At 39.4% G+C, this 26,676-nt stretch overlaps 2 protein-coding genes across 2 annotated transcripts in view; one reads left to right on the top strand and one right to left on the bottom strand.

Moving 5' to 3' along the window:
* Positions 1-26,676, top strand: part of LOC111606168 — a 151,034-nt gene that overhangs the window by 73,009 nt on the left and 51,349 nt on the right. The gene's annotated exons all lie outside the window — the stretch shown is intronic.
* LOC111606169 (protein CIP2A homolog) lies at positions 1,340-15,637 on the bottom strand. Its single transcript, XM_023325965.1, has 22 exons — positions 15,574-15,637; positions 15,250-15,352; positions 14,494-14,641; positions 14,294-14,406; positions 13,617-13,711; positions 13,449-13,545; positions 11,549-11,671; positions 10,654-10,802; positions 10,511-10,586; positions 8,672-8,911; positions 8,056-8,218; positions 7,385-7,532; positions 7,130-7,229; positions 6,939-7,057; positions 6,238-6,415; positions 5,030-5,104; positions 4,818-4,928; positions 3,905-4,101; positions 2,823-2,936; positions 2,650-2,732; positions 2,107-2,246; positions 1,340-1,591 (listed from the first exon to the last, which is right to left on the bottom strand). The coding sequence occupies exons 2-22, from the start codon at positions 15,349-15,351 to the stop codon at positions 1,445-1,447; spliced, it is 2,718 nt and encodes a 905-aa protein (XP_023181733.1). The 5' UTR covers position 15,352; positions 15,574-15,637; the 3' UTR covers positions 1,340-1,444.

Here is a 26,676-nt window from a genome sequence, read left to right as displayed (position 1 = left end):
GTTTAGAATAGAATAGAATAGAATAGAAGTACTTTATACATCCCAGCAGGGAAATTACTTCGCAGTTACAGCATAGAGACAAGACACAATAACAACGTCCGGGTGTTGATTCTGGAGTTTGGCTGCGGTAGAGCTGATGACGTCACAGGCCACCGCTGCATCAGCTGATTGGGGAATGTAAACAGCAATCAAAATGGCAGATGTAAACTCCCTCGGTAAATAACACGGCCGCATTCCCACAGCCAGAAGTTCAATGTCCGGGCTACAAATCTGTTCCTTCACGTTAACATGACCAGGATTACACCACCTCTCACTCACATAAAGTGCAACCCGCCGCCCTTCTTCTTCCGACTCTTGGAAAAGTCCCTGTCCTGCTGCACCAAGGAAAATCCAGGGACCTCCACCCTGTAGTCCGGAATAAGCGAGTGTAGCCAGGTTTCCGTGAAGCAGAAGATACTGCACTCCCAGTACTCCTTCTGGGTCCTAACCAGCGCTGTGAGTTCGTCTGTCCTATTTACCAAAGACCTCACGTTCCCCACAATAATCGCTGTTACTGCTGGCCTGCGCCGTCTCTTCTTCTACCTCCGTTTAACTCCAGACCTACAGCCCCGTCGTCTCCTTCATAGCTCCTCTGGGACCACAGGCCCGTCTCTGGGCAGCAGCAGAGGCCCACACAGCGCGAGCAAACAATGCCGCTACTCCGCTCGGCGAGGTTCTCCCCAACTAAGAGTATAAAAAGTAGCAGAAGAACACGGAGAACATCGACAGAACCACATCCAGCCATTGTGGAAAGCTTAACTGATGATCCATGGGTTCTTCAAGCACGGATCCTTAATCGGTTACAGCACATATACACAGATTAACACACACGACGGGAGCTGCATCTGCAGGCAGCCAGCTGCGCCGGCGCCATCTTCCATTTACCTCCTGGATAAAGTAATAAATAAACTGATTAAACTGTTTTTCTTAGAAAGTTGAATTCAATGCTACAAGCTAAACCCAAACCTGACCTGCAGATATAATAAATTATTTAAAGTGTTTCATCTGCAGCTGAAAGCCTCGATGAAAAAAAATGTAATCAGTTTTAGTTAACTTTAGTTATTTTAGCTAATGATATTGAGAGTAAATTAAATACTTGTTACATTTAGTATTACAGATAAAAAATTGGTATTGGCAGAAAACTGTAATCGGTGCACATGTAGAATTAAAGTTTTATTTATACAGAAAGAAAATTTGATGCAAGGGATTTTTTCTTGACACATTAATTTGACTACATTTACATTCAAATATAAACAATAAAAACAAACACATAAAAAGTACAAGTTCAGAAAAAAAGATATTCATTCATGTGTTTTATTGAGTCTAAAAGAGTGAATTAATGTTTCGAATGGAGCTTTGAGTTCATAAGTGTAGCTCCTCTCCCGTCCTGGTGGGGGCGCTGTGGTCAGAGCGACAGGTTGACGTCGCTCTTCAGCTTCCCGCTGCTCAGGCTGTGGATCATGGCGATCATGGCCAAGTGTTTGTTCAGCTCGTCTTCCTTCTGCTTTAACTTGCTCTCCAGCTGGCTCTTCTGCAGCTCCAGAGACGACGCCTGCCAGAGGTCAAAGGTCAGAGGAAGACCGAGCATCATTGAGCTGCAGTTTAGAGTTTTCTATCAGCAGCTGCTTTTCCTGCAGAAACCTCACAGCTATTGGCCACCAAGGAGCAGGAGGCCATAAACAAACAAATAATGAATAATAATAGATGGACTATTGGTAATCATTAGCATAGCTTTGGATCAATAACAATCATTTGGCCAATAATAAAATAATAAATTCCTCTAGTACTTAATAAGCTCCAGCAAATGGTCATGGATGAAAGTCTTCAGTCAGAGGACTCTTCAGTCGTTGGAACACTGACTGCTACTGGAGATTCTTCCTTCTATCCACTGATTTGTGTAGAGAAATGAACTTTCTGATGCTTTGCGATTCTGTACAGAAACTCTGGTTTACTGGAGGCGGCCATTTTAGGAAGCCATCTTTAGCAGAGTTGTGGAAATAAACCCAAAACAAAGAAGGGTGCTTGTTTTGTCCGACTGCTAACAGCTAACAGCTGCTAGCCGCTCACCTTGATGCTAACGTCCTTCCTGGCTTGCTCCGTTTTGTTCAGCTCCTTCCTGAGGACGTCCAGCGTCTCCTCCAGGTCTCTCCTCTCCTGGTCCTTCTCCCTCAGCGTCTCCTCTTTGGACTGCAGGTCTGCATGCAGACCTAAAACAAATCAGCAGAAACATTTGAAAACTAATAACTTCAGTGTAAGCCCGTCGTAATAATCAATAAATCTATAATAAATAAAAACGAGCTCAATAACATCCATCTTCATGATTTATCGTTTCTCTCTTTCTATCAAAAACTGGATGATAAAAATCTTCAATCTGCTGTTTTGGTCTCAACTCATAATTCATTTCATTTGTAGTTTCTGTTTTGTTTATTTATTTTAGAAATTTAAAATGTCTTCCGTTGTTAAATGTTCATCAGAATTTAAAGTTCATTGATCTTTGAGAACATGTTCTGGCATTTTCATGCCTTTATTATTATGACATTGTCTCAAAACAACAATATTATCGTCATGGTGACAGGTTTAGTTCAGAGGTCAGGTCGCTGCCAAACTGACCTGCAACGTCGCTGTTCTTCTTCTCTACGTCCAGCCGGAGGGATTTGATCTCCGCCTCTCTCTCCTGCAGCTCTGATGTGATTCTGAAACAGACGGAAACCAAACCAAACTTCTACTTTGTTCAAATGCAGAGAATAAAAAGCAGCTGGAAGCTCCAGCTGTCGGCTTCCTACTTGTCCCTGTGCAGCTGCAGAGCTTCGTGGTTCTTCCTCAGCGTGTCGTTCTGTTTGCTCAGAGAAATGTGAGCCGCCTGCAGCTCTTTCAGCAAACGCTCCGTTTCATTAAACCTGCGCAGATAAAAGCATGTCTGATTTCCAACTGCTGGGAAAACAACATTGGTCTTTAACATGGCAAAAGCACTAAATCTTACCAAGTAGTTCAGGTCTAATTACCAGAGCAAATATCTTAGTTCACTTGAAATAAGGCAAAACTGCGGTAACTTACAAGTAACTTTTCAGCAAGATAGTTTGTTTAAAGTCAATAATTACTTTTTATATCAATATAAAAAAGGTTCTAGTTCCATTGGCAGATTATTTCACTTACAAGACATTTTTTACATGTTTAAAGTGAAATAAATTTCCAATGGAATAAGTTTTTTCTCATCAATATTAAGAAATTATTGACTGAAAACAAACTCCTATTTATTGCTGAAAAGTTAGTGATAAGCAGAGGAAAGCAGAGCATCCGAAACGTTTACGCAATTAAAAGTAAAAAGTATCCGTCCAAGAAATGACCAAATTAGAGTAAAAGAGTATTTGGTAAAAAGTCTAACAGATCAAATTATCAATCATTAATATTCAAAAATTACATCATCAGATGGATTAAAATATCAAGCCAAGTGGAAATTTTGGTATTTTAACGAATCAAAATCACAATAATTTATACCAGTGACACAAAAATAACAAAAACAGGCAACAGAACATTTTTCCAAATCAGTTTCTTTAATTAAAAATCTTATGAAACTTTAACACAAACTGCAGGTGTGTGTCTGAATCTGGGGAAGTTTTGGTTATAATATGTTTGTTTTTCATGCACTGGGTAGAAAATCCAGAAATTTTACTCGAGTAGAAATACTTTACAATAAAATTACTCAAATAAAAGCAAAAAGTACAGTGGAGTTATTCAAGTAAATGAAACTAGTTACTAGCCAAAGTTAGTTTAGTCTTAATTCCAGTGCTTTAGTAGAAACCAGGCCACAGCTGCTTGGTGAGGTTTTGTGCCTCAGGATGCATGAGGATGTCATTTTGCCTCTGACCTGTTGAGCAGAGCGTTGTAAGCTCCTTTCAGAGTCTGGTGTTCCTCAGAGTCCCTCTGCAGCCGAGCGTTGTGCTGCAGCAGCTCCTTCATGTCGGCTCTGGACCGCTCCACCTCCAGAACCTGGTTCCCCAGCTCGCCCTGCAGATCCTCCCGCCGACGCTCCGCATCCTTCAGCAGGCAGGCCAGCTTCCGCGCCTGCAGGAGGGAAACCAGCGAGAGACAAACTGCAGATCTGGAGGATTTTACCGACAACCCGTTTATAAAGTTACAGTCAAAATTTAACAGCAATAATTTAGGTTATTTAGTCTGGTGTAGGAGGAGAGTTTATATTTTCACCATGTTATTAATTCATTTATAAATGTGACAGTTTAAAACTTAATATGTATTTAGAAAGATACAGTAAATATTTAGCTCGTTAACTATATATCTGGTTTGTAGCTAAATATTTCTTGAAACTGTAACAAATTACTGGAAAGTTAAACCCCGAGTTAAATAACTCAAGTTATTGCTGTAAATCATTGATGGTGTAACAAACAGAACCAGCTGGAGTTAATATTTTCTTAACCTGATGAGTTTGATGACTTTATAGGTCATTCAAACTGTGAAGCATTTATTTACTTTCTTACCTAAAGGTTTCCAGACTCAATATCTCAACTAGATCATCACTTATTATATTTGTGTGAGAAGCTGAGTTAAAGTTTTACAGATTATTTTGTTATGTGGAGAATCTGAGGAGTTTCCTCTTCACTGAGAATGATTTAGTTTACCTGGATGTTCATTATGAACAGAATGATTTAGTTTACCTGGATGTTCATTATGAACAGAATGATTTCGTTTACCTGGATGTTCATCATGAACAGAATGATTTAGTTTACCTGGATGTTCATTATGAACAGAATGATTTCGTTTACCTCGGCCTCAGCTTGAGCTCTCTGCAGTCGATACTGAGCGATGAGACGGTCGGCCTGAGACAGAGCCAGAGCTTTGGCCTCCAGAAGGTCCTGCAGGCGGCTCTCCTTTGACTAAAACACAAACAACCAGCAGCTGGACGACGAACTGAACAGGAGATTTAAAAGCAGCTTTTTGTATTTTACCATTAATTCTGATGTTTTGTTAAACTTACAGCAAACCCAGCCAGTTTCTGCTCGTAAACGTCGATGATCTCAGACAGAGGAGAGTCCTTCGTCGGTTCCTGCAGCTACAAAAAAATAAATAAAAAACAGAACAAATAAATTATACACTGCAAAAAACACAAAATCTTACCAAGTATTTTTGGTCTAGTTTCCAGAGCAAAAATCTTAGTATGTTTGAAATAAGATAAAACTAACTTGAAAGTAACTTTTCAGCAAGAAATATCATCTTGTTTTAAGTCAGTAGTTCCTTAATATTGAAGAAGAAGTGCCAGCTCCATTGGCAGATTATCCTAAGTAATTTTCCCATATAATCCACCAATGACAAGAACTTCAGCAATTTTAGGGACATTTGATTTCAAACTACCTGTAACTGAATAGTTACTTATGTTTTTGTTTTGTCTTATTTCAACTGTACTAAGATATTTGCACTAGAAACTAAACTAAAAATACTTGTTATATTTTGTGTTTTTGCAGTGTAGAAAGCTGAAATACTTTTTCTGCTGCCATGTTTTTAACTGAGTGTCTGTTTGTCAGATAATACAGACAATAAGAGATCAGCGCTCTGACAGTAAAACAACCGAGTCTGAAGAAGCTAAATTATCTTCATTAACAAACCTGGATGATAATCAGATTAATATAAAGAAAAAATTAAGTTTTTAATTCATGAAGTCTTTAAGTTTGGTAGAAAATGCAAATCAGGAACAATGAAAAGTAAACAGAAACAAGTTTTTCCTTTATTTCAGGATTAAAGTGCCTTCATTCATACTCTCAAGTTTTTTTCCAAAGGTGTCAAAAAGGTAGAAAAATCCATAAAATATCGGTAAATATTGGTTATCAGCCATAAGAGGAATATTGATGTTGGATATTGGTCCAAATTTTCATCCATAATTAATTCATTTCATCCCATTTTTAAAAACAAACTGGAAAATTAATGTTTTTGACAGCTAAAGATTTGAGATGTGCCTTGCATTTGCTCTCCCCTTCACTTTGACACCCCTAAATAAAACCGATTCCCTCCAAAGCTGGAAGAGGAACCAGAAAACACCTGCAGAAACAGAAGCAACTCCACAGCCGGACAGAAGTCTGCACTACACTGTTCATAATTTTACTTGTTAAAACATGAAAATCAGGACATTTTTCTCCATTTTGTCACAAAGGTGAAAGGTCGTTGCTGTGGCAACGCCTCCAGAGTTTTTACCTCCATGCCGGTCTGCAGCTTCTCCACCAGACTGCTCACGCTCTTGTTACCGCCGGAGGCGTCCATCGTGCTGGAGTTCATCCAGGGAGGCGGGACTTCCTGCACAGCGACGCGCTTCGCCGTCAGCTCCGCCTCCCTCTGGCGGTACGCGTTGTTAGCGGCGATGCTTTCCCCCAGGCTGGCAGGACAAACACAGACTCAGTCAGCAGCAGATCCTCCAGGACTCTGACAGGAAGCCAAACGGCAGGGAACATTTTCTGTCATTTCTAAAAATAAGAACTGATTAAAATCCGATCTGGTAAATAAGAAATCTGAGATTTTACTGTTTATAGCCCGACTGCGTGAAGACATTATTTTCATCATGTTTCTTATTAATGCTGAAATAAGCAATAGATCAATTAATCAAATGATAAATTAAAGTGATTTTTCTCTCTTTCTACCAAAAACTAGATGATAAAACTCTCCAGTCTGGTGTTTTGGTCTCAACTAAACATTTTTTTGAAGGACAACTTTGGTTGGAGAAACTTTATATTTTATTTATTTATTGTTTGTGTTGTTGTTGTTTTATTTGTGGATATTTAAAAAGTCTTCCAGTACCAGTGTCAAATGTTCATTAGCATTTAAAGATTACTGATCTTTGCAATAACTTCTGAAACAACTGATCGTCCAGTAAAGTTCATTATTGTGACTGGTCTACTCACAGCAGTGCTGGGAAGTCTGGAAGGGGCGTGGCTTCCAGCAGCAGGGCGAGTCCGGTCTGCACGCGCTCCCTGTGGTGTGAGGTCAGAGCCAGAGACAGGGGGGTCACCGTCCTCTGGTCCTGCAGGGTTTAATGAGAAACGCTGAAGATTTAAACAGGAAGTGAGGAGGCCTGGCGGGAGTCGTTGTTCACCTGCAGCATCCTGTAGAAGCTCGTCTCCATGTCCTTCACCTGCTGCCTCAGGCGGCTCATCAGCTCCAGAACCTTCAGCAGAGCTTCTGCACACAACTGTCTGGAAGGAAAACCACAACGTCACGATTTCTGCTCCAGAACGGATCGATTTCAATAAAAATATTTACAGCTTTAATTCGCAAACTGATGCAGTGATTAGAAAATAAAATTATTTCATAATAAATATCGCCCTAAAGCGTTTTTATGTTGACTCACCTGAGGTCGCTACCGGAGACAGGAGGCAGGGAGGTCAGGGGACTGTTGCTATGGCAACAGGAGAGGAGAATTTCTACCTGAGAGAGGCAGAGCTGAGCGCTCACCTGAGAGGACACCAGAGACCTGGTGGCGTCCTGGCAGCAGAGGGGTGGAGCAGGTGAAGGAAACAACCCGACTCCTCTCCATTTAGCTCAAGGTTAGTTGGTTTTAGTTAGTTGTTTAATCTTGCTAGCTCAATATATAACTTTTGTTTTGAAACTGCTTGCAAACTAAACAGTTAGCTTGGAGTTGAGTATTTACTTTGCTAAATAGATATTTAGCTTGCTAACTAAATGTTTAATTTAACTTACCAACTCAATATTTAGCCTGAAGCCAAATATTTAGCTTACTAATTAATGTTTATTTTGGTAAGTAATTTTTAAGTTGCAGCTAAATATTTTATAAACTAAATATTGAGCTTTCTTAGTAAATATTTAGTTTAAAACTGTGACATTCATAATGTCACAGTTATTGAATGAACAACAAGGTGAAGATGAACCCCATATTTTTTCTGTCATGACTGCTCATCTTTAGACACATTAATTTAAAAAATGCAAAATTTTAAGGCTTTAAATCCCCCAGGTAGCATCACAGCGCTAACAGACACGCATGCAGGCCTATGGTGAGGATATTGAGCAGCAGGGTGCAGACGTGGGTGATGCGGTGGCAGTGTTTCCTGAGGTGAGCGTCTCCTTTTGCAGGATCAAGGCCCTTCAGCAGCCCCAAGGCGACTGGAAGCAACATTTCCACGAAGTTCAGCGTGGATCCAGACACGCTCTCCGCTCCCAGCGACTCCTGGATGCACAGAAACGGCCATCAGGACAGAAGAGGACGGGTCGACTCAAAGGTCCACACACACACAGACAAAGAAAATCTTTATTGTGCATCAACAACATTCAGATTTCAGGTCATTTACTGAGGAAGACACAGCAGTGGATTAAAGTAAGAGCTTCAGACAAACTGGAGGGGGTTAGGGATGCCTATGCATATGCAGAGTTTGTCCTCTAGGGGGCAGAGTACCACTTTAAAAAAGCTGCTGAACGCATTTAATTTTTATCCTGTTTGTCATTAAACTATTCTGGCCTTAGAGTACAACTTATATCCATACATCCTAGTAAATAACTAGTAGTAACTAGTTACATTTACTCAGGTACATTTACTTGAACAACTAATTTTAATAATTTTATTATGAAGTATCAATTTTCTATGTTTCCTCTGAGTGAAATCAGATTAATAAAGTCATGATACCTCCAGCAGCTCGGTCAGCAGCTGTAGCGTCTGCAGTGAGCATTTCTCAGCGCCCTCCACAGGCGAGGTCAGCCACTGCACCAGAGCCAGCCCACACTCGGCTTTCCGGCCCCCGTTCGCCTCGCCCGTCTGTCCGTGGCCAGCGGCTCTGAGTTTGGCGCCGGCCGGCCGGAAGACGACCTTGCAGAGCTGCGAGCGCAGAGCTGCGACGCTGCACATGGACAGGAGGAGCTGCAGCACCTGCAGCGACACACAGGCTGCGTTAAAGGGGCTGCATCATGTTTTCCAGACACATGGAGCCATTTTATAGCACAATCAAGTAAATATTTTAACTTTAGTTATTATGAAAATGTTTTATGTATCAAATATGATCTAAAAGAAATCTGACTTCCTGATTAGCGCCTGAAAATTGGGCCTCTGTCTCTTTAAGAAGCTCCTGCTCTTTTGGAAGCAGTTTTCTGGAACAAACTTCTAGGAAACTGTAAAACTGCTGAAACACTGAGTTCCTTTAAATCCCACCTGGTTAGAGCTGCTTTTGATTCATAACTGGAATACTGACCAATATGCTTGATGATGGTTTTTGACTAAATGTCATATTTCCTGCTTGTTTCATAACTGATTATTAAAAGCAGTTGCTGCCTTGTTGCTGAAATGTTCTATGAAAATGAACCTGACTGCTCACAGCCACACATTCCTGCTTTTTAAAATATTTGACTTGGTTTTAAAGGAAACTAAATTAATGGGTTTATTGGAATGATCAAAATTGAGAGAAACAATCCCCTCTGCATTCGTTGAATCTACAGATGGAGAAAGTCACAATAAAACAAGATTATACACGATAAAAACCTGAAACATTACATGCATACAGAACATAATGAGTGATGAGCCTCACATCTGGACCACAAAGTTCCTTTCTTCAATTTTCTGCTATAAATCAACCAACTGTTTCTAGGTATTAAGTTCTTGTGGGAAACATTATTCGCTGCTGCATAACGACTCACATTCAACCTGAATCCATCTGGAGAAAAACAAAGTCGTGTTTGATCAGCAAAACTTAACGTAAAGGTTTCACTAATTATTTACATAACGACTTTATGTAAATAATTATCAATGCTTAATATTTATGTGTAAAGGTGGTAAAGTATAAGCAAGTGTTTTAAGATAATATATCTGCACCCATATGAATGGTTTTATTGCTTTAGACCGTTTTTAGATGCATGTATCAGTTGTTGTTTTTTTAAATGAAGCAATTCACCACAAACCGTTTCCTGTTCTGATGATTCATGTCTGATCAAATTAAAGCCACGAGAGCAGAAAAAGTGTCAACTGATGCAAAGGCTGAGATAAGAGGCCTGATGAACAAAGTGTCATTCACAGATCTGCCTGGTCCAGAACGCAGCTGCTGGCGTTCTGACTAAAACCAGGAGGACAGAACCATCAACCCGGTCGGTATTTTATAAACCACTGAACGGATTGAAGATCTGCTGCTGCTGGATCAACCTGCCAGACCTCTCAGGCCCAGAACCAAACACGGAGAAGCAGCATTCAGCTTCTATGATCACGAATCTGGAGCAAACTACCAGAAAACTGCAAAACAGCAGAAACTCCGAGTTCCTTTAAATCAAGGATAAGAACTTGTTTTGAAACATAATAAATGAAACACTAATCAATATTTTCATATGTAACGACAGCGCTCATCAAAATGTAACGCTTCAATAACTGACTGTGTCTTCTATGAATTTGTATTTTTGCATTTTTCTGATAGAAACTGAAATTAATTGTTGTTGAAATGTGCTATACAAATAAACTTTCTGGACTCAGAGTGTCTGTCCGTCTCACCGTGGCTGCCGAGTCGGCGTCTTTCAGGTGCAGCAGCCCCAGAACCTGAGAAACGCAGGCTGAGAAGTGCTGATACCTGGAAGCAGAGAGGCGGGTCAGACAGGGCGGCGGGGAACGTCTGGGCCTGAAGAGATCAACTCCACCTGCTCAGGTAGTCGGCTACTTTGGGGCTCTTCAGCAGGTCGACGAGGAGGAGGTCGACGGAGTACTTCCTGGTCAGCGTGCCGCCGCCGTTCAAGATGATGTTGAACACCAGCTGGAAAGTCTGATGGATGTTCTTCGCCTCAAAAAGCTGCAGAAAAAACATAACAAGTTCAAGGTGTGGAATAAAATAATTATTTACAGTGTGTTTACTTTTATTAGAAGTTTATTTAATATTAATCTTACAATGTTTAATTAGTTTATTATGTCTCACTCGGTCTTACAGAGTCATTGTTTCTCTTTTTAGCCTTCACAGTTTGCCTCAGTGTGTCAGAAGCTTAGCAACAGGCGATAAGTAAATAGTTGTCATACCTTGAGGAGGGACAAGACCAGACCGACGGCGGAGCGATTATTATTAGACACAGAATATTCTGTCTGAAACCCATTTTTAACTGAAAGTTGCATTTTTCTCTGTGTGTGTATTAATCTGATTAGCTCCTTGGGAATGTTGGTGGCGACACTCTGTCTGCGGGAGAAGGACGGTATACAGTTTATGTAGAGAGGCGATTCCTTTGTCTAGTTAGATCTCTGCAGATGTAAAATAAAGCTGTGTTTTGTTCTCTCTCTTTAACAAGGTTTGGACTTTGTTAATTTTTCTCGCTCCACAACAACCAGAAGCTTTTTATGATGCAGACAAGAAACAGAAACAGGAAGCTGAACTAATAAAATAAGACAGTGGGACAATTTCCACGCATTCAGATAGAACAACATTTAACCAGAAACGACTTTCAGCTGCATCATTTATCATAAACCAAACAGTAAAGGATCCAAAAATACCTTAAAATGAGTAAAACTGGATTTTATTTACCTTAGAAAATCAGAAGGATTTCTGCTCACCTTCTCGCCAACCTTCTCGTTGAGAGTCAGGCTGGCCAGGATGGACAGCGTGAAGATCACCACCGTCAGGCTGTTGTGAGCCAGGAAGTTGATCAGAGTTCGGTACAGCTGCCTCACGTTCTCCTTTACAGTAAAAATAAGTTTTAAAAATACACATTTTACCCACATGAGGAAACCAAACGTCCAAAAACAACAGCGAGGCCAGTTCTTCTTCCAGATTTACACATAAATATAAAACTAACTGCAGCTAAATCATCAATGATCTTCTCAAAATGTGTCTTAAATTCCATGAAAAACATTTTTTTAGCATAAATAAAACATTTAACATCTTGTTGTGAGCTTGGAGTCTGTAGGAGAGCAGAAAGTTTGAATCTGGTCTCCCATCTATATATCTTCATTAGAGGCACTGATCTACTTTTTCCACCTCCGGTACCGACACCGATATCTGAGGTTTAGTATCAGCCGATAAATTGACTTAAAATGTTTCTTTTTTAAACACAGACATATATGTACTGAATTACACATTTATTTAATGATTTAAATAAATGTTCTGTACTGCAGCAGTACAGAACATTTAGAAACACCAATAGCTTCACAAGTTCGGTCAAATATGCAAAAACAACTTTAATTTGTTCAATCAGAGCAATTAGGAATAAAACAGCCAATTTAAAATAAATAATAAAGAAACAAACTGACAAAAACAACAGGTTGATCACGTTGGTCAAACATGTAAGAATAAACTACAAACTTTTCTAATGCTTCAGAAAGTGAAACCAGGAATAAAAAATATAATGTAAAATAAATAATAAAGCATGACGTCACTCAGGGCATAGAATTAGACTGAATAGATCTGCCCTGATGGATCAGAAATATTGTCACCAAATTGTTTTCAGGGCCAATGCAGAAATTAATATCGGATCAATAATCTTTATCGTCTGTTTGGGTCAAATGAGTCGATCAGTTCAGTTTTCTGTTTCCTGTTAAGTCTTATGAACTATTACATCACATCGCATTTATTTGGCATTTCACTAAAGAAATATTCTATTAATCACATTTTTATATAAAATTATTAATTAATCTGTTAATCCAAAAAATAATCCCTACATTCAATCCAGCAGAAATGCCTGAGATTTTCTCACATGTTGGTGTTACAAGGATTTTTTTTAGCTGCTTTGCAACAAACATTCACTAAAGAAATGCTGTTATTGCATTTTAGCCAATAAAATGTTTATTTTCTTATTTGCATTTTAATGTATGTGTTGGTCTGTCACAATAAGCAATAAATCGATTAATCTGTCCAGGTCAATAATTTTCATTTGCACAATGTGTTATTTTTCTCTTTCTACCAAAAACTGGATGATAAAAGTTTTCAGTCTGGTGTTTTGGTCTCAACTCAACATTTTTTAAAGGATCATTTTGTTTAATTCATTTTATTTGTTGTATCTGTTTTGTTTAATTATTTTGGATATTTAAAATGTCTTCCAGTGAGAAATGTTTGTCAGAATGTAAAGTTTATTAATCTTATTATGTCATTATTGCCATTATATCAGTTGAAAATGGTCTCAGAACAACAATATCATCGTTTATCACAATAACTTCTGGAACAATTTATTGTCCAGAAAAATTTGTTATTGTGAAATTTGTGTGAATTTAAGTGGTTAAATGAAAACATATTATTTTTTTTATCATGGGAGTGTTCAAAGGCCAGAACTACTGCTGAATGACTCAAAGTTCACCAGAATCATGTTGATCAAATATTCTGTGGTCTAAAATAACACAAGAGGAACTTTCAAGAAGCGGAAATGATTGTTTTAATCTGTCGTGTGAAGCTCTAAGCCAGCTGTTCTCACAGTTTTGTAATATTTTTAATCCAGAAAGCTGAGCGGCGCTGAAAGCTCACCATGGACTTGATGTGGCTCTGCACTAACGGGTTGTCCCGGCACAGGTTGGCCAGCAGGCCGAGGCACGGCATGACCACGTCCTCCTCCTGCGACTGGCTGAGGGGAAACGGTGATGACGAGATTAGAAGATTGCTGTTCACGTTTCATCGTCAGATTACGGCTCTTACATGTTGGTCAGGAGAAAACCGATGAGCTCGCGGATGTAGTTTGAGAACTGGAAGGTGCGAGTGTTGTACGTCAGTTTCTGCAGCACCTGGAGACACTGAAAAACAAAATTTAAACCATTAAAATCACAACATATGGAGAGAGTTAGTGCCTGAGACAGCAGAACAGAGACACTCTGACTCTACGTTAAACAAACACAATAAATTAAATTAGAACTCGATGCATTTGAACTTAACAGGTTTGGAATATTCCAGCTTATTTTGGTGAACCGTTTAGGTCAGAGGTCCCCAAAGTGCGGCCCGGCCAACGCGTCCCTTTGCCTCTCAGATGGTTTCTTTACAGCTCTGCAGATCTACTGCAGTTTGACTGCAGAGCAGAGCTCAACGTGTTGACATGCTAATTTAAACAAGTTAAAATGGTAAAAGGTAAGAAATGGCCACTTTAACACGGAGCTTCTACAGAGCTGACTGTGAGACCCTCTTGATTTGCAAAACAAGAATAAACTCTGTTTACGCTAAACCTGCTTTATGATGAAATCTAAAGGTGTAAAAACCAAAATATGAGTCAAAATAAAAACAAAATCAGGTTATTTTCTCATTAATATGTTAATACTTTAAGAAGTGTTGAATTTTAAATGTTATTTTAAAAGTTTCTCCATGTTGCTGCTGTTTGTCTCTACCTGCAGCACCAGAGGATCTCCAGGGGTGTTGCCATGGTGATGGATGACAGCAGCCAGCGTGCTGGTCAGGTTGTAGCTGCTGTGGAGAACTTCCCGACTGGCGTCATCGCTCCCTGAGAGAGGAGAATAAAACGCAGCGATGCAGAAAGAGAGCAGGAATCAGACCCGAACAGACCCAACCCGGCTGTGGCAGAACTCACCCAGCTGGGCCAGCAGGGAGATGATGGCGCTGGTCAGGGCCGGACTGGTGCTCGGGTTTCCTGCCAGCTCCACCAGCCCACTCACACACTCTGTGGGTAAAAACTGACCCGAGGACAGCAGGCCGTCACATTTCAGGCTGGAAAGCTCCTGAAACAAAAACAGCAGCTCAGAAATCACAACCAAAGGTTTTCATCCTCCTGCCAGGTCTCATTTCACCAACATGGTGCCAGCGATTAGAAGCAAGTTAAGATTTTTGTAGCAACACAAACAGAGTCCTGGTTTGAAACTGATCTGATCTGTGCAGGGAGCTGAAGATCAGGTCCATTTGGAAACCTGGAGCTCATCACTAAATAGAAAAGGAAACAAACAAAAAGCTACTCAGTAGTTATATAAAATAAGCTAATGCACTGATAAACATTGAAACTTTATGTTGATCCTGCATAAATTCAGCAGGACAGAATTATTAACAACTACAATAACCTTTAAACGAACAGCTGTAACTGGTTCATCTGTCACAGGTGTCCTAGGTGACACCATCAGTGGCTGACAGCTCTGCTAATCCACCTCCTTTGCTTTTGCTGCTCCTCTTTAAATCTACTTTAACATGCTGTGACCATGAGCAGAACACTTCCAGAACTATGAAGCTATAAAACCTATTTGTTTTCTCTCTCTACCTTGACAAGAGACGTGTGTGTGAGAGTGTGTGTAGGTATCTGACTCAGAGAAAGTCCAAAACAATCCCCGTTAGCTCTCACCTCCACCTGTTTCTGCAGCTGCGCAGTGTGCTGAACGGTCCTGCTGTCTCTGTACTGCTGGATGGTCACCAGCAGAGACTTTAAACATGTCGCTATGTCCATCCTGTAGGAGGAAAAACCGCCAGTTTAAACGATTTAACAACCAAAATTCTACTACTCGTTTCAACGAGCGTCCATCTTTGATCCTTCAAGCTGCCAACAACGGTCTGTGGATTACCCTACATTTTCACAACATACGACGAAACGAGGAGTGTAGTTAAATAATAGCTATATTTAATGTGTTTACGTGTCACAGTAAATCTTTGTGTGTTTGTTTCTGAGTACCTGGGTTGTCAGTTTTTTTTTCTGTCTTCGGGAAACACCAGCAGCCTCCCCGGCAGTAACGTTTTCCCGCTTCTGCTTCGAACTGGGAAGGAACGAACTATATAGGGAACAAAGGGGGGGAGACCGAGCTCACTCATTTTCACTTAAAAGTCTAATTTTACTTCTATTTGCTATCAAAGTCAATTATATTCAAACAATATTATATTCCACTGAAATCTGAATTATTTTGTCCTCTCATTTGTTGTTGTTTTTATCATTATTGGATTATTGTGAGTCACATCACGTGACCTGTCTAATTGAAAACACTCGTGTACAATAAAGGGTGTGTCCTTCATGCAAAGAGGGTTCAACACGAAAGCCACAACCTATGTGAGTCTCATGTTGTCACGTTGAACGCTGTGCTGAAGGGTGACTCTGCTAACAGGTTATGGGCCCAGAATCAATGAAGAAACGGGTAATTGTCCCGACAGACAGACAGTGAACACCTGCTGTGTAAGTAAACAAGGAAAATGAACAGAAGAGAAAAAGACTTGCCGCACAGCCGCTGGTCAAGACTTCTCTTTGATGGAGACGAGAAAAATTACGAACTATGGGAGACAAAGTTTTTAGGACATCTACGATTGCAAGGGCTGAAAGAGACAATTTTGAAGAGCCCCACCGATGAAGACGATGAAGAGGAAGACGAAAAGAAAAACGCTGAGGCTTATGCAGAGCTCATTCAGTTTTTGGATGACAAGAGTCTATCACTTGTCATGCATGACGCGGCAGACGACGGACGTGCGGCGCTTGGAATCCTGCGGGCCCATTACGCCGGCAAAGGAAAGCCCAGAGTGATTAACCTGTATACCGAGCTGACTTCACTGCAGAAATCACCCTGTGAGACAGTTACCGAGTACATCATCAGAGCTGAGACCGCGATCACCGCGTTGAGGAGTGCAGGTGAGGAGCTGAGCGACGGACTTCTGATCGCCATGGTCCTGAAAGGACTTCCAGGGACATTTAAGCCATTTGCTATTTATATCACTCAAAGCGAAGATGGTGATAAGTTGACTTTTGCAGCGTTTAAGACTAAACTCAGAAGTTTTGAAGACACTGAAAATATGCGTGCCACAGTATCTGAGGACAATGTGATGAAAACTAAGGCACATTTTGGCACGAAATGCGCACCAAGAGGTGCAGATGATCCTGGAGCAGGAAGTTCTGAGATCGTGTGTTTTAAATGTGGGAGTAAAGGCCACATAAGCAGAACCTGCCAGCGGAAGCAGTGGTGCAGTTACTGTAAGAAAAACAGTCACAGCAACGCAACCTGCAGACGGAGAAAACAACGAGACAACGTACGGAAAGTAGCCGAAGAGACGGGCGGCGATAAAGAGTTTGCTTTTCGGGCGAGCGACGCTGACACGCGAGTGGACGACATCAAGAGGAGATGTCTGATGGTGGACGCTGGGGCGACGTCGCACATAATCACCGACATCAGGAAGTTTCGGAAGCTTGATGGGAGTTTCCAGGCCGAGACGCACTGCATGGAACTGGCTGATGGATCCAGGTGTCTTGGGGTTGCTAAGCAACGAGGAGACGCGGAAGTGTGTTTCATCGACAGTAGAGGTCGACGTCTTAAAACGGTGCTGAGGAACGCATTATACATCCCTTCATATCCGCAAGACATCTTCTCAGTGAAAGCTGCAACATCCAGCGGAGCAACGGTGATCTTCAAAGAAGGAAAGAACGTTCTTCTCAGAGGCAATACCAAGTTCCCCATTCACGTATGTAACAAATTGTATTACTTACAAACGATGGACAATGAATGTGGTGATCAGTGTAAAAAAATGTTATGACTTACAAAGTTGGCATGAGATTCTTGGACATTGCAATTACAGAGATGTACTGAAGCTAGAAAATGTTGTTCAAGGCATGGAAATTAAAGGGAGAGGTGAACCGAAGCCATATTGTGAAGTCTGCACAAAAGGAAAATTTGTTCAAACTAGGAACAAGGAGCCAGATGCAAGAGCTAAAGAACCGCTAGCAATGGTCCACACAGATTTAGCAGGACCTATAGACCCAATGTCCAAAGATGGTCACAGATATGCATTATCCTTCACAGATGATTATTCCAGTGCAGTCTTTGTATACTTTTTGAAAAATAAGAGTGACACAGTACAAGCGACTGAAAAGTTTATTGCTGACATGGCTCCACATGGAAAGATTAAATGTATGAGGTCAGACAATGGTACAGAATTCACAGGAAAAGAGTATCAGGCATTACTGAGTAGAAATGGTATTAGACATGAGACCTCAGCACCATATTCTCCATACCAAAATGGTACGGCAGAACGAAATTGGAGAACTTTGTTTGACATGGCTAGATGTATGTTAATCGATGGTGAGATGCCAAAAATGTTATGGCCGTATGCAGTTCAGACAGCTGCTGTAGTGCGAAATAGATGTTTTAATAATCGCACAAACCAAACGCCTTATTTCATGTTGACGGGCAGGCAGCCTAACATTTCTAGGATGCACAAGTTTGGATGTGTTTGTTACACTTACAAACGAGAGAAAGGGAAGCTGGATTCAAGGTGTGAAAAAGGCATTTTTATAGGGTATGACAAGAATAGTCCAGCCTATATGGTCTATTTTCCAAACAGCAGGAAAATCCAGAAACATAGGCTTGTGAAATTTGTATCCAGAGAGAAAAATGAGACTGATGTAAATTTGGATGATGATATGATTAGAATTAATCCCAGAGCAACCAAAACTTCAGAGGCTGATCCAGTAAATGTTTCTGACCAGAAATTGAGCACAGAAGAAGAACCGAGGGCGAGTACCAGTCACACAACAGGACATGAAGAACCTGAGAGGCGATACCCTGTCAGAGAAAGACAGAAACCAGGTTATTTAGATGACTATGTATGTGGCATTGATGATGAAGAACAGATGGCTAACATTGATTATTGTTATAGACTGATAAGTGGAGTACCTCAAACCTACAAAGAAGCTGTAACATCTGTGAATGCAAAAGAGTGGGTTACAGCAATGGATGAGGAAATCCAATCATTAAATGACAATGTTACTTTTTCCCTGACCAGTTTACCTGAGGGTAAAACTGTAGTGGGGGGTAAATGGGTTTATGCAATCAAAAAGAATAGTGATGGATCAGACAAATATAAGGCTAGATATGTTGCTAAAGGATTCAGTCAAAAGAAAGGTATGAACTATGATGAAACCTTTTCACCAACTGCTAGCATGACGAGCATCAGAGTGTTGATGCAAAAGGTGGTACAGGAGAACATGTTTGTTCACCAGATGGATGTAAAGACAGCATATTTACATGCCCCAATTGAATGTGAACTTTATATTGAACAACCAGAGGGCTACAAGAAGGAATCTCAAGAAAATAAAAGACTAGTGTATAAACTGCAAAAATCTCTTTATGGACTTAAACAGTCAAGCAGAAACTGGAACAGAATGTTGCATGACTATCTATGTGAAATCAAGTTTGTTCAAAACCCTGCTGATCATTGTGTTTACACAAAGATTACTGATACTGAAACTGTGTTTATCATTATATGGGTCGATGATTTGATTATTGCTGCCAGTGATATGAATATCCTTAGAGATATAAAAGAAAAACTTAACTTCAAATTTAGGATGAAGGACTTAGGAAACTTGACACATTTTCTTGGCATTGACTTTGAGAGAGATGCTGACAGTATTAAAATGTCACAGTCGAAGTATGTAAAGAAAATACTGGAAAAGTTTGACATGCTGAACTGTAAGCCACGAACTACCCCTTGTGAGCAGAAACTTAACTATGCTGATAATGCTGAAGTAATGAATGATGTCAGAAAATACAGGGAGGCAATAGGGAGCTTAATCTATTTGTCAACATGTACAAGACCAGATTTAAGCTATGTTGTAAGCAAACTGTCACAGTACTTTGCAAACCCAACCACAGAACAGTGGAATGCTGTAAAACATGTTTTTAGGTATCTAAGAGGCACACAAGATAAAGTACTATGTTTTAAAAAGGGTGCCTGTGATAACCTTATATATGCATACAGTGATGCCGATTGGGCAGGCGATGTAACAGATCGAAGGAGTACAACAGGTTACTGTATGAGTCTAAATAGAGATGGTCCGTTGGTCTCGTGGAAGACCAAAAGACAGCCTACAGTATCTCTATCCACATGTGAAGCAGAGTACATGGCATTAGCTGTTACTGTACAGGAATGCTTATACTTGAAACAACTGTTGTTCAACATGGATGGTAAGGATTATTTAGCTAAGATTTATGAGGATAATCAGGGTACCATATCCTTAGCCAAAAATCCTGTGTATAGACAAAGATGTAAACATATTGATATTAAATATCATTTTGTCAGATCAGTTGTAAATGAAGGAAAAGTCTTTCTAGAGTACTGTCCAACTAATGAAATGGTTGCAGATGTACTAACTAAACCAGCAACAAAGATTAAGTTGAGGAAGTATGAAATGTTTATGTTTGGTGGAACATGAATGTATTTTGGTAGAAGTATTAAGAGAGAGGAAGTTACCCAAATGTGAGCAAGTGGGGGTGTTGACAGTATGAATGTTTTTGTGCTCTCATTTGTTGTTGTTTTTATCATTATTGGATTATTGTGAGTCACATCACGTGACCTGTCTAATTGAAAACACTCGTGTACAATAAAGGGTGTGTCCTTCATGCAAAGAGGGTTCAACACGAAAGCCACAACCTGTGTGAGTCTCATGTTGTCACGTTGAACGCTGTGCTGAAGGGTGACTCTGCTAACAATAATGACTAAAAACAGTTTTGTCCTTCAAACTAAAGCCGTTTTTTTGGCAGAGCCCCCCCTCTCTTTTCTGTCGTTCAGTAGGAAGGAAGTACGTAATACGCGGAAGTGCAGCAGCTTCTGACGTTAAAATGACTTAATAAAGTTTGAATGAAGCATAAAACAAAACAAAATTAAGCAAAAATCAAATGATTAAAAATGTAATTTATTTACAAATTAAAATAAATAAAATGACCAGAAAAAGTACAAGTAATTCAATTATATTACGGTAAGTCGTACAAAAGTAACATTTTATTTTGTACACTCGTTGTTTTGACAGGCCTGGGAAACATCTCTCGCTTTAGTATTAATTTTTCATATATCTCATGTTGGAGTCCACTTGTATCATACAGCAAAAGAGTGGCTCTACTTCAACAAATCTTTACATAAGTAAAAGTAAAAGTTGCCATCCAAGAAATTATTCATGTAAGAATTAAAAAGTATTTGGTAAAAAGATTACATAGGTACAGAGCTGATCAAAATATCTGATCATTGAGACAATGAGATAAACTAAAATATAACACTGCGTGTAAATTCTTGTATTTTAAAGACTAAAATGAAGACATTTATTTTAGAACAGGGTAAAGTAATTCCAGTGCCAATATGTAATGTTTACTGTATATTTTTGATCTCGAAATGATCTAAAGGGCTGGAGCAGATCGAAAATGACATCAGAACAACAAATCTTTTGTACGAACAGGAGGTCTGAAGCGTCGGTGTGTCTCTGTGTCTGGTGTACTTTTGGTTGAAACATGTTTATTCTTCATTCAGAGAAGTTACTTGCATATAATCACAAATTGTACTTTATTTTTAAGCAACACTTCATAATAATATAACCCAAGTAAAAGTAAAAATCATGGTGTAGTGAAACTTCTCCTAATAGATTTGTTTTCCCAAAAAGTTACTCAATGTAACTATAAGTTACTCCCAACTTCTGTTTATTTCTCATTATCTGCCTCATATTTTGAGGAGAATCTATGTAAGGAAGAATAAAACTTTAAAATTTTAATGAAATTAAATGAGAGCAAAGGTTGGTCAGATAAATCAAATGCTTAATTCAATTTAAAACAAATAAAACAAAATATGACCATATATTCTGCAATTTTAGATTTTAAATAAAATGTTGTATTAATTATCTTATTGTCACTAAGTATCTAAGTCCACATAATAGCACAACATAATTGCATTAAAGAAGGTTATTTTTATTATTTATAGATAAAATAAAACCTATCTGAAAAAATACATTAAATGAACTTAAAAGCAAAGATGCACTCTGCTACATTTTTAAACATATTTCCATTGTAACATCTGATTAAACATAACTGGCCTAGAAAAAAATAGTAAAAATTAAATAAATTATATTATTAAAATGAGTTGATGCCGTTGTGTCAATATATACTGATAACCGCCTCATTTTTGTTTTGCTGATAAAATAAGCAAGCACATATTTCCCTTAATAATGTGAAAATAGTATGTTGTTTAATTTGACCTAAAACAGTAAATATGCCCGTTTTAAAAATGAGAAGAATGAAAATAAAATCCCCCGTCAGTCGACCTCTGCTGTTGATTCATCTGAACACATCAAACTGAAAAAACTGCGGTTTAACCACATCTACAGTTTGACAGCCTCTCTCATTTTAACTTTGACTTCCCCTCTCCCCTTGTTGTATTAGGAATAAAATATTAATTGCCTTTAAATGTGCAGCCTGAAAACAATCTAAACAGTAAAACTGAAGCCTTAGTTTTCAGACGTTTTGATTCGGCTGAGAGAAGATCTGTGAGAAACAAAAAGGGGCTTGAATGCAGCGTAGCTAAGAGTTGTGAAAACAGGCAGGATGTGTGGTTATGTTCTGGTCCACTGGTACTTCAGCCTCTTCTCATGCACTTTGCTGCATGATTGTAACCAGGTTTTTAACATGCAAAGCATAAGGAAGTGACAGATGATCCTATTGGTCAGGTTTTCTGCCTGCAAGGAGCAAAAGTCGCAAGGTGCACAGCGCCTTTAAATCAAAGAAGTGCCACATGCTTCACATGCTAGTCATGTGAAGCGAGGAGAGCCTCATTCAGCTGACCAGTGGATAGTAAAGTGAGAAATGTGGTTCACATGTTCAGCGCCACCCAGACTCAAAATGCATCTAAGACAAACACAAACTGTTTTTTTATAACCTTCAGAAAATACAGATAGTGCAGAGTACTGAACAGTTAAATACAGGCTAAGGGTTGAAGTAAAAAGAAGTCAGAGTGGGTGTGGCAGAAGAGAACATCTTGGTTTGTCACTTCCTTTATTGCTTGGCAGGTGGTTGGTAAGGTTGTGCATCACAAACAGATCATCTAGTAACTCATTTTAATATTTAAATACTTTAAAACAACATAGAAAGTCATTTATTCGAATCATTTATATTTCTAAAAGCCGTTTAAATGCAGAAAATGTTTAATTTTGCGACTGTGAACCCAAAAGTATTTTCAAACAAAGCTTCTAACATGCAACAGCCAACTTTCTTCAGCAGCTTAAAGTTGGACTGAGGCGATCATTAATAACGAAAAGCTGCTTTGTGCCATGTTGACCTTTTTCAGTGAACTCAAGTTCAAAGTCAACATCTGAGCAGAAAAAAGAGGATTTAAGTGATTTTGAAGAGGGACTGGGTTTTCCATTCATAACCATGTTTACAGGAAAGAGGAAACATTTCAATCAATTCAATTCAAATAGATTTAATAAAGAACAGAACATTAAACAATGCTACATGTGAGAAACGGAGCAAGTAATGTGCAACCCCAGTTTAATCTAAACAGAAAATAAAAACAGGAATAAACAGAAACGGAACAATTACACTGAATTTCATAAGCATGAAAGTGTATTTTACAAATGTGGCTTTGCTGATGTCAGGGTTGAATAGAGAGATTGGTTTCCAGGTGACCAGAAAACAGCAGCTCACATGTCAGAGAACAAGAAGAAGAGCTGCAGCAGCAGAGAATCACAGCGATCCGCGCAGCAACGCCGGTTCATCAGAACCAAACAACAGATTGTAGAGAAGTTACCTGGTCTGATACGGTTCCACTTCAGCTGCAACATTCAGATCTAAAGGCACAAAGTCCAGTCTGATCTAGCTTCAAACTATTTAGTTTGGAGCTGAATATTTAGTCTTTTAGATAAATATTTAGTTTGTGGGCCAAATATTTAACTTGTTAACTAAATTCTTAGCTTTAAACTATTTACTTTGGAGCTTAATATTTAGTTTTCTACCTAAATATTTAGCTGAAGACTAAACATTTAGGTTGCTAACTAAATGTGTAGCTGTGTTGATATTTATTAAACTGTTATTAGCATGCTATATAAAGCTTTCCACCCCTGAGCACATGTTGTGTAATTAGTGAAATATTTTGGTTATTTTACTTCTGTTTCTATGTGCTGTTATTAGTATTTGTTTCTGCCTTGGTATGCCTGGCAGGGCCGGCCCAAGCCTCCATGGGGCCCAAAGCCAAATGTGGTTTTGGGGCCCTCTAGTTCTGCTGACAATGTGGACCGGCTGCAATCAGCATCCCAATCATTAGATCATTCACTCACCTTCTATAAACTTATTGCATCTCTGGCAGAGCTTTTTACATTATATACATATATATAATATAAGATACATTTATTGGCCAACTGATTGTTTGATCAGTTGATATCTGGGCACCGATTTCCTTCATTTTAGGGGATCGTGATCAGCCCATGTGAAGCCCATCTGATCCCCTAATTTTATCTTCGTTAGCAAAGTTTTAAAAATCAGCCTCTGTCTTCTTCTGCTCTGCAGTGAGAGGTTTGACTGACAGACCGGCTGACAGTTGGTGTAAAAATAATGTTTGTGTCAGGTTTGAATCACCTAGAACATCACAATACAAGACACAGGAAAGACAAAAGAGTTGGTTTCTTTTTACTGGCGAGGAGAACGGACAGAGATGTGTTTCAGTTACATTCTCTGCCTATTCTGGAAACATGATTCTGAAAACACTGATGATGTCATTTTCCAAGCCTCAGAACATCCTGAAGTGGTAAAATTGTTCACAGAATTCAGACATCATAGAAATTGGAATGTAATAATGTTGACCCAGAATGTGTTTCACCAGGAGACATTCAGCCGTACTATAAGTCTGAACAGTAATTATATGGTATTGTTTAAGAATACGAGAGACGTCAAATCTTCCCATCAGCAAAGGGACTTTTCTTAGAGAGTTTTGAAGATGCAACCAGAGAGACTCATGGTTATTTAATCCTTGACCTTACTCCCACTGTCCAGAACATTTCAAATTGAGATCGGGTCTGCTAGCTCAACAGTGGCCAGTCGTGTATGTACCTAAAACAAAGTAAGTCATGTCTGCACGGATAAAAAGGAATGTACACATCCTTAGGACTCTGTACCTGCCACTCCCCAGAAGCAAAAAGATATTCTTGGGCACTGCTCACCTGACTTTCTAAAAACTTTGTGTGAAATTGCTCTGAACATTTTAAAAGGTAACATTAAACTTTCAATTTCTCAACACCAGAAACTGAACAAACAGAAGATCATCAGACTGTTTGCTGACATAAAAACAGGTTTAAAATGTAAACAGGCAGCTCTCAGGAGCCAGCGAGGAGGGTTCATTCTCCCTATTTTAGCAGCTCTTACACCTTGATCAGAAACCTGGTGGGTGGAATAATCAACAAATAAAATGTCTCAACAGATGTATCTGATCTCACCGCATCAGTTCAAGCACTGGAGTCATCCAGAGACTTCTATCAGACAAGCAGCTGAAGAGGATTTGGATTCTAAGATGAGAGCGATATTGAATGAATCAAGACTAACTTCATATGAGAAAATTAAAAATATGATGCTTTGCTACAGAGATATTTGACTTTAATCAAACAGGGACAGTTAGAGGAACCTCGGTTAACTGTGACTCTGCAACGTGACCATCTTAAGGATGACCCTGTGCTTGAATCTGGAACTCGCGAAGACAATTCTATCCAGAAACCTCAAGATGAATTAGATGAAACAGCGAATGAAGTTGTAAAAGCCCTCCCTGAAAAGGAACGTAAAAATGCTGAATACATTCTGAAAAAACTGTCTAGGAGTAACAGTGGTTGGACATCCAGAGGAGAGTTTGTTTATCAAGGACATGTGACCAAGGGATCTCATCTGGTTGGTTTACTAAAAGCCCTTCTGCTCCGAATGAAAAGAAAACATCGAGGTCCCCCGCCTTCAGGTTGGACTTCAGGTTCTACACACTCTGAGTGAACTGATCATCCCTGTTTCTTCAGTGAATAATCCACAAGCAGGTGAACAATATCTAAATGTCAAGACAGAGTCAGATAGCATAAAAATCCCCCAAGAAGAGAAAAAAGATGATCCTTTCCCCAGCAGTTGATAGCGTAGAGCATGATGAAGCTGGAAAAGGTGCGTAAAAGGCCAGAATGTTCGGGGTGGATTCATTTTTCCTCATAAGACTCTGTTTGTTTATTCTAGATTCAGTTTGTTATATGTGTTAACTACGGGAGAACGAGTATGCGATGTTGTGGGGCTCTCTGAGCGCTGGGAACTCAGTTGAACCTGCTCGGCCTTCGTAGGTTTACCTTAAATCCCATTGTTTGTAACTGCATTTCGGCTGCATCTGTTATTACTTTCCATTGAGTTATTGCAGCAGATCTAGTCATTAAGGGCATGCGCTGCCAGCTGCCGCCATTGTGTAGTGATGTTATCTGGCCACATGATGGCGCCAAAGTGCCTCTTATGCTAAACTGAGCCAAAGGGCTGTCTGTGTTCGTGTTTTCACCGAGGCTGCGCCTAATGATGTAACCTTTGCGTAAATTGAGTTATTTGTGTATGTTGTGGATTTACACGCAAATGTGGATGGTTGAGTTTATTTCTCATTAGATATTTTTGTTTGAGTTTGTATTAGTTGAACCTCTATTCCTGTAATATGTTAGACTAATGGCAATTAATTTGTTATTACAGACTGCTGGCAACACTGAGCATCAAGACAAATAAACCAGCTCACATCTGAAGTTAAAGTTTTGATCTCATGTCCTCCTTCCTGCATCCTGACCGATACACCATCCTGTTTGCTGCCAATAACTGAGAACCTAATTAACTCTGACAGAAATGCTTTTTTTCTTTTAAACTTCTAAATAAAACATTTATTGATCAGATTTCAGTTGTACATTTTTTTCACAAAATTACAATGAAAAGTTAATAAAAAATAAAAATAATAAATATTACACAGGCAATTTGTAACAATCTTTAAACATCTGCATAGAACATGT

The sequence above is a fragment of the Xiphophorus maculatus genome, chromosome 21 (assembly GCF_002775205.1).
Source record: "Xiphophorus maculatus strain JP 163 A chromosome 21, X_maculatus-5.0-male, whole genome shotgun sequence".
Taxonomy (NCBI): domain Eukaryota; kingdom Metazoa; phylum Chordata; class Actinopteri; order Cyprinodontiformes; family Poeciliidae; genus Xiphophorus; species Xiphophorus maculatus.
This window is presented reverse-complemented; position numbering and strand designations above follow the sequence as displayed.